This window comes from Argentina silus (genome assembly GCF_951799395.1).
Source record: "Argentina silus genome assembly, chromosome: 14".
NCBI lineage: Eukaryota > Metazoa > Chordata > Actinopteri > Argentiniformes > Argentinidae > Argentina > Argentina silus.
The window spans coordinates 12,024,343-12,033,178 of record NC_139668.1 but is presented as its reverse complement, the minus strand read 5'-3'; the positions used below and the strand labels follow the sequence as shown (position 1 = coordinate 12,033,178).

The 8,836-nt window shown below is 41.5% G+C and overlaps 1 protein-coding gene across 1 annotated transcript in view; it reads right to left on the bottom strand.

The window, feature by feature from the left end:
* Nucleotides 1-664: 664 nt before the first annotated feature.
* The window catches only part of tns1a (tensin 1a), a 53,252-nt gene continuing 45,080 nt past the window's right edge, over nt 665-8,836 (bottom strand). The window contains exons 20-31 of the mRNA XM_083684941.1: nt 8,146-8,227; nt 7,076-7,749; nt 6,821-6,907; nt 6,446-6,574; nt 6,230-6,325; nt 5,900-5,977; nt 5,527-5,598; nt 4,966-4,995; nt 4,194-4,362; nt 3,959-4,027; nt 3,773-3,802; nt 665-3,641 (exon numbers count right to left, since the gene is read on the bottom strand). Of these exons, the coding sequence (XP_083541067.1) occupies nt 3,512-3,641; nt 3,773-3,802; nt 3,959-4,027; nt 4,194-4,362; nt 4,966-4,995; nt 5,527-5,598; nt 5,900-5,977; nt 6,230-6,325; nt 6,446-6,574; nt 6,821-6,907; nt 7,076-7,749; nt 8,146-8,227 (1,646 nt within the window). The 3' untranslated portion in view covers nt 665-3,511. The remainder of the gene's footprint in view (nt 3,642-3,772; nt 3,803-3,958; nt 4,028-4,193; nt 4,363-4,965; nt 4,996-5,526; nt 5,599-5,899; nt 5,978-6,229; nt 6,326-6,445; nt 6,575-6,820; nt 6,908-7,075; nt 7,750-8,145; nt 8,228-8,836) is intronic.

Genomic DNA, 8,836 nt, shown 5'->3' with positions numbered 1-8,836 from the left:
TGAGACACAATCAGGCTTCATAAAGGGAAGACATCAAAAATATGTATTACTGAACAAACATTTTTGAAGTGTCATACAAGATTATTCATACGTTGTATCCTGCAAAGAGCAAGCTTGCGAGATACAACCCTAATAACCCTGAATGTTCCTTCTGTAAAACATGTGAAGAGACTGTAAGTCATACGTTTTTGGAAGGTGCTTATTCCAAAACATTTTGCATCAATGTCTTCAACTATATCAAGATTATGATTTTTAAAGGTTTTGACATGAATGTTGTTTGTCTACTTTGGTTTAACGACTGACAATATCTGTAACAATGAGGCAACAGCATTCTTAATCAATCTTTTTAGCCAAGTATTATCTATACCAATGCCAAATTGCCCGGCAACAAGCCCATCTTTCTGTTTTTCCAAAATATGTAGAACAATGTATTACTACTATCTTCATTGTTTGACCTAAAATTTCATATAATCTGGATACATTTGTCTTTGTGATACCCATAATTTGTTTGTTTGTTTCTACCCCATTGTATTGTACTCAGTTAGTTAAAAAAAAAAAAAAAAAAAAAAAAAAAAAAGTGCTTACCACCAACCGCACAGCACCTAGGAACAATAACAGTGACTCTACAACAACTGAGAAACTGAACACTCAAACAACCTTACTGTATGTTTTACTGTAACTGATTTGTATTGCTTTAATGTTTTTTTTCTCCTCAGGAACAGACAGTATAATGCAAATGAAAAAAACACAATACTCTTCTGTACATCCTTAGTAGCACATTCACACATTCATTATGTCCTCCACACAGAAATCAATTTTGGTAACACTTTACTTAAAGTAACCAGGTATGATGCATTTTACTTTTGTTATGTATAATTTTGAGAATTATAATATGCCATCATAATACGCATCATAATTCATTATACCTGTTGGCTCTATGTGAAATATTACCATACATTCCTTTTCCATTGGTAACACTGACAACTGATACAATGTAGCTTGCAAACATGGAGGACTTTGAAAAACATACTGGCGAAAGAATAAATAAGAAGAGAATAAATAAATTGCTGTGTTGAATGTGACTTTAGAGGGCCACAAAATGCACCTTTGGTGACTTGAGATCAGATTAGACATAGCTAAAATATTTTTTCAGATTAATCGGAAAACAACATTGTCAACTTGATGTTGCCTTGACCACTGACATTTGTCTGAAGTTCTATATGATATATGGATGATATCATGTTTTTTCGGTGGTGGTATTCCATAAGGTAAGTGCTTTGTACTTCTAATTGGGGCAAGACAGCCTTAGTTACATTAATGACAGAATGACACTGAGTTATTTTGACTGAACATAACAATTTCCTCAGAACAATTAAAAAGCAAAACATGTAGACACCATAGACGCTATGCGTTTGAATCTTTGGCAAATAATAATGTAATTATGACAGGTGCATATAATTGTTTATATATTGCATTGAAGGTTGGCTTATATATTCTTTTTCCTCATGCTTCCCTTATAAAACTGCCATTTTGAAAGAAAATGTCATAGCATCTCATACGGTCAGACCATATTCAAGTGCTGGCCCTCAAACTGCGAAGGAAAATGTCTGTGAAACTCATATGATAAGTATACAAACCATCTAACTTTCTATGGCAACACTTAAGACAAATGTTTGCATTTTGTTGGAGACCACTCGGACAGTTTTGTCCATGCATTTGTCCTTTAAAAATCATCTGCTTTCACCCCATACTGTACATGCCTAACACATTCTCAGAGACGTGAAACAAGAAACATGACAAGCTGAAAACAAACATACATGTACAGAGTAATGTACACCATATATATTCAAACGCCTTTCAAAATCTCCAGACTTTGAAATCATTAGCCAAAATAAGTATATATTTTTTTCTCAATCCCTTAGGTAATCTTCTTTATGTAGACTGTACAATATATATGTATATATGAGTTATCATGAAGGAACAAAGCAACAAAAATAAATACTTTTTAGCTATGTAACCTTTCAAAGTAGTATATCTATATACATTTTTATCAATATTGTTTTTCCTTAGCTTATGGAAGATGCGTGAGTGTGTGTTTGATAAGCAGGCATTTACAAACAGTGTGAAAACGTCTACGTTTTTGTCTCAAGGTATCTAATACGGTGAAAGGAAACCCTGCTTCAAGATGGGAAAAAAAAGAGTACAAATATTGCATCTCACCACCGAGTAACTACTTCAACAAAAGGTTGTCTACTTGTTCATTTTTTAGGACTCTGAGAAGAGTACAAAAAAGTTTGTATATTTCATGCAGTCTTTGACAAGTCAAACAACCCAATTGTCCTTGTCTTAGGTTAAAGTTCTTCATAGCAGGATGGACGTTTCGGTGATGTTGAACGTAGCTTAGAAGGGTTGCGTTTGGACTAAAACATGCAGGGCAGTGCATAGGTCCAGGTCCTAGGGCCGGTCCCTGGCGTTTCCAGTGTGTTTAGTTGCAGTGTCTGTGATTGTGAACAGCCATACTGCAGTAAGCAGGTGACGAGGGATCGGTCTGAGTGAAGCAGAATCAAGTCTAAGCCTTGCTAAACAGCGCCATCATGTGGACAGGAGTTCCCAGTCTGTTTGCATGGTGCAAAGCCAAAAGCGGGTCCACGCATGACAGCAGTATACTCAGAAGATTCCCCACTTCCACAAGCTAGAGTAATCCACCCCCCAGATCTGAAATCCATCGATGAGCTCTAGGATTGACTGATCAAGCCTGGACCTCTGAGAGGTGATGCCATTCTGGTTTGGTTAGACCACAGTGTGGTGTAATGAGAAGTTTGGTCTGCTATGTAAAGTTGAGAATAGTTTTTTTTTTCATTGTTGAGCCCTTTCCAACATACAACAGGCCTGTAAATGTCCACTTTGGGTTCGAAAATGACTTTTGTAGAAGGTATAGGGACCAAGCTTAAAGATCGAGCTTACATGCAAAACATCTTTAAATATTCTTTTGTAAGAAGCCATTGAGGCCAACTATTTTCTGAAGACAGACAGTTCATGAAGAAAGCATTCTTTCAATTTTTTGTTTGTTTGATTCAACAGTCCCATCGTTTAAAAAAGAAAAAACCTACAATGGCTTTAGTCGACCAGCTAATAATTACATACTTGTGCTACCTTTGGTAAAACAATCCAAAAACCTGATAAATGTCAGTGTCCTTTTCTCTCACTGAACTTTACTTTATTCCTTTAGTCTTTTGTTAACATTAAGCTTCTCTTCTTGTCCAGGTTTCCCTGTGGAAGAAAACATCTCCCTCCAACAGCCTCCGAATCACAAGTCACACCTCCCACCAAACATCTTCTGACGCCATCTTGGAACATCTCCAAGTCCTTCAAACATAAAAAATCTCTAAGAATAAAAGAAAAAGAAAACCGCTGAACAAAAAAAGAAAGAAAGAATAAAATACAATCAAAAATAACAAGAAAAAATAAGAAAAAAACACAAGTGGGGCATCAAAATGTTTGAAGGTTGGTTTCATCGCTTCATGATTTTGGAGATGAAGCTAACGATGGCTGAGGCGGGCTGATCTGGGTCCAGCTCAGCAAAGAGGTGGCTGATGTTATCTGTTGTGCTTCCTTGTTTCCGTGCAACTAATCCGAAAAGCCTGTGGGTTGAGAGAGAGCTTGCTATTAGTACACAGGGCATAGTTTGTGTTTAGCCAACAACTTTATTACAGAGAGCTTTAGAGAGGGAGTATTCTTTATTTAGATTATCTGAAAGGAGTGAGAATCATACTTTGCTGAACCACCTCCTTCCTTGCTCCACCTGTGAAGACCAGATGCATCAAATTAATTTTGGAAAGGGCAAAACTGAAAAGAATGCAGACACAGTATGGAGACTACTTTTGCACGACATTATGTCTATGCTAACTTCTGCACCACCTTAACACAATTAGGCTTGAGACACATTAGAAATACATACTTCCTGTCCTGGGGGTCGATATCGCAGTGGGTGACCGTGTTGATGGGGTAGTGCCGCCGGAAGAAAATCCTAGAGCAAGAGAAAACTGCAAGTTAGTTTTGAAAATCTCTGAGGCTATGAGCAAATCTGTACTGAAACAAATACTATATGACACACACTATAGTGTCCAAGTGCTTTGAATAAAAAATGTTTTACATGCTTTACATGTGTGTTACATGACAGCTACAGTAATTACTTCCGCTGGCTGTCCGTGAGGGTGATGCCCTGTGATGACACTTTGAAGTGGACGGTGGTTGCCGCAGGCAATGGGTTGGTGGCCAACGTTTCACTGATCGCCTTGGCAACAGCCTGAGGCCCGGTCAGAGACTCCATGTCCACAGAGTTGATGTAAAGAACGTTGCATGCTGGGTAAAAAACATATTGGGGCACGGTGGAACTTTCAATAAACTTCTCATGCTCAAACTGTGAAGAAGATGCAGTAAAGATTTCATACAGTAGGTTTTCACTGAATGCAGGTAGGTGGTCAAAACAGTATTTTACCAATAAAACATTTAATAGCTACTATTCTATAGTATCAACAATCTAAAATAAATATTCCATAAGTTTGTGTTCCACGCGTTTGTACTCTACCTCAAGAGCAGGAAGCAAACATCAAATCAAGACAATTAATTAATTTGGCTACCGTGCATTAGCTGAATGAGCGTTATGCAATGATGGTGTATGGGTTAGGTTAAATCCAAACAATGTTAAGCATTTTGAGACCAAGTGAAAGGCACAATATGATGCCATTCATTATCTATGACAACTCAATAGGGGCAAAGGCAGGCATGGCAATCCCATTCAGTCAGTGAAGAGGGGAAAGTAGTGCCCTGGTATCATCAACATGAGCTCATGCAGAGTTTAATGTGCTGGTGCAGATGCAGAGGGGTGGGGTGGGGGGGGGGGGGGGTTGGGGTCTTTAAAACCCCAGGACATAATGTCCATCTAAAATGCAGTCCAGTATTTACCATGGGCCTCCTCAGGGACCTTCTGTGCTACTGGAACATAAAGAGTGGCAAAGTATGAGGAGAGAAACCGGGAAAAACACTCCACATTAAGTTGCACAGACACCATGTAATTACATGGAATTTTCTGTGTGTTAGTTGTATTACAATGTAACTACATAGTAACTACACTGGTGACGAAACGGAAAGGATTTGTCTGGTTTCTTCTCACTGCAATGCAGTTGTTGTTAAACACACTTCATCTGTAGGTTCTCTGGGCCCTGAGGAGGGTGTAATGACTACACCTGTCCACTGCTGTCTGTATCTGTACTTTCGATGCAGCATGTGTACAGCTGAATGACATTACTGTAAACAGAATTACATTACGTTTACTGTAGTAGTTTAACAGTAATTATCTGTATTTTACTGAGAATAAGGCATGAAATGAAAATGGTTGGCAACTTTTAAATAAATGAAACAAAGCACTGGAAAACCTCTGATATCAGCAATGCAAATCTATAAAAAAAAAAAAAAGAATTTTGCCTTTTGCCAACAGTGTTATATAAGTTTGTAATTTGTCCTTACCTGCTCCTTGCTTCAGAAACTCAGCCACAGAGTCAGTGGGTGTGGCCAACTCCATGGCCTCCTCATTTGGATCTGAGAGTGACAGACAGCAACAATGACAGATTTAAGAAAATGTGTTTCTATTCCTCTGTCTCCTTTAACACTTATCTATTGCTCTTTTCTCAAGCATTTCTCTTTCCAGTGTTTTTATCTCGTTCCACAGTACGGTAGTATCGCTTCTCCTGACCATGTAACCTGACCAGGGAAAACCTGGAGCCTTTGTTATGCAGGAAAAATTCTGGGCCCAACATAAGGCCTTAACATGATAACTATTTGACATGTCTTCTTAATTAGAAGTGGATGAAGGGAAGCAAGTGTTAAAGGTTGTGCTGACCTTTGGTGGGGATCATCAGCTTGCAGGGCAGAGCCAGAGGAGTCATGGAGTGCTGGTACACCAGGGCAGACAAGCATCCTGGGAGACATTCACAAGCAAGCACGCACACACGAGCGCACACACACACAATAAAATACAGATACATACACACACAGGTGTAAAAAATCAGCTGAGTATGACAAATCTTTTTCTTTTTTGTACTTGCAGCTAGCCTCATGGACTTGAAAAAAAACTATCATTTTGTATTGTATTTAACCTATAAAAATGCAGTAAAGTATATAACCCCTCTGAGTTGCACAATAATTCCTGAATGTCTGTTTTTGCACTCACCGAAGTAAGGTTCATTGGGGCATCCCTTCAGACGCACACCTTTGGGGTTTGTCTCAATCAGGAAGTGCCTCACCAGCTCGTTTGTGATGTCGCCAACTGGGGAATCCAGGAAATAAACAAACACAACCTTTACTTTAAGTTACCCCCTTGATGGTTAATAGTTATGTCAGATAGTCAATAAATCTATGGTTAGGAGAAGACTGAAGCTGGTTCTACCTTTCTTGTTCTGCTGGACAGTGGGTGGGGGACAGGCCACCTTCATGGCCAGCCCGTAGGCCCCCCGGAAGGAGTGGCTGTCTCTTATCACAAACGCTCCGGGCTCCCGGTCCCTCAGCAGACTGATGGCTGAGAGGAGGAGGGGGAGGAGAAAGGAGGAGGATGGGGGAGGCAAGTGGAATAGAAGGAGGATGAAAAAGGACAGATAAGAAGGACAGATAAGAGAGAAGAAAAAAAATGAGTAGCATTAATGGCTGGTGGCTCGTAGCCAGTTGGTCATTTTGTAGTTGTTTTTGTATTTATTTGGCAGTTGACGTTCTGCAACTCTCCTGAGTGGCTCAGCCCTTGCAAATCAAACATGTGATGTCCTCTCACCTTGCTCCCTGGTGATGTCTGGCTTGTACCAGAACTTTGAGGTGTCCTGGACAAACTTCACATTCAGCCTAATGTCTGGACACCCATCTTTAGGACAACAGCATAATAGAAATAGTGTTAGGGTTGAAATGGTGTTGTAACAGGTGCTTGCTTTGTGTCATAACTGTATTTTGTGAAGCATCTATTTAGGCTTCATAACGTCTTAAAAGTGGTAATTAATTTAATGTGGGACCGACAATTAAGCGCGTCTCTCACCGTAGATGGAGAACTTGGAGAGGTCTGGGAGCGTGTGAGAGGTGGTCACACCAGGGCTACTGCCCCCACTGGGCAGGGTGGGGGTCTTCCCATCCAGAGTCCCATACGGCAGACCTCCGTTGTTGGATCTCTCCCTGTCTCCACTGGGCATGCGCCTCTTCTCGGGAAGGAGGGGCTGGGGGGAGACGGGGAAGGAGGGCGTGGAGGGGGGTTGATGCCCCGGGGAGCTACTCTGTCGAGACATCGTCCCTTGTCTGTCGTCGGGAGTGGTGTGGCCACTGGTCATCGGATGACGCCCCATTAAAGGACTAGGAGGGACAGCGCTGGAGGTTCTGGGGTTTCGGCCCATCACAGGGCTGCCAGGGACTGCGTCTCTGTTACCATTGGCCGACGGAGTGTGTCGGATCAGGGCTGGGCTGGTTTGACTGGCAAGGCGGCGCTGGAGGGCGGGGCTGGGCGGAGTGTTGGTGGCCACAGTGCGATGGAGGGTGTTAGGGCTGCCAGGCACAGTGTGGAGCCCCATGACGCTCACCTGGGAGCCCTCTGGGGAGGGGGGGCCATGTGGGTAAGGAGGGGTGGAGTGGGACGGGGTCGGGGTGTGCTGGGCGCTGTCCGAGGGTTGGGAGTGGAAGCCGGAGTCAGCCATGGGGTGAATGGGGGACCCCATCCTCATGCTGCAAAGACAGAGAGAGGAATAGAGGATTTGAGGAACAGAGAGCAGGAGAAAGAGAGGGGCAGAAAGAAGGAGAGATACGGAGAGGCAATTTAATGATAGAAGATCAGAACACTAGTTTATTTTATTTTTTTACATCCATCCACATTTACACTACAATATACAAACAACATATTAACACCAGTCTATTCAGTCCAATACAATCTGACACTAGTATTTTACGTTGTCCATATCTTTTTTACATAGTTGCATATATATTTGTGTCCCATTCATAGAATTCCTCCCCCAAAAACTTAAAGAACCATCCACAACTGTTCAAAGAAAGATATATCCTCGGTTTAATGTTAATGTATTATGTATAGAATGTAAGTCTTTACCCCAGGCAGATACTACTCACCCTTCGGGGCTTTGGATGGGGCCACTGGGAGAGAGGGGGGCATTGAAGGGGTGTCCCCTTGAACCCTCATAACCACGACCATCTGTAGAGAACACACACACACACACACACACACACACTCACTGCATTGGCTGCCTTACTCCTTATGGCTGAATTGGGACTTAGCAGGATGCAGTTATGGGGTGACCAACAGAGTGGAACAGGAAAGACAGGAAAGACAGAACAACAATTCTGACAAGGTCATTCCCAAAACAAAACAAAACAAAACAAAACAAAACAAAACAAAAAACAGCAAAAACATCAGGAACATTCAAACTCTTGGATTAATCCTGTGAGATGAAGAGTTTGGAGATGAAATCGCTGGGTGCAGTGACCAACAGTTACAACAATGCGGAGCATCAACAACATCCATCAGTCAAAACCTCCTTGAGGTAATCAACGATCTAACATGATTGGATTGGTCAAAGCACGCTTATTGACTTTGTCAATCTAGTCATGTCAAATCTGATTTCTTCGAGGAAGGAAGGATACATTAGAGCATTCAGACAGGGCCCAGGGTCTTTAAAACATGGCTAGACAACACAAAGGATTATGGATACACAGTGTGACTGTAATAAGAGGAGGGTGCCACTTGTTGCGACAGAAACGCCCTTACCTTGCTCCCCATCGCTAAGAGATTCAGAATCTGACC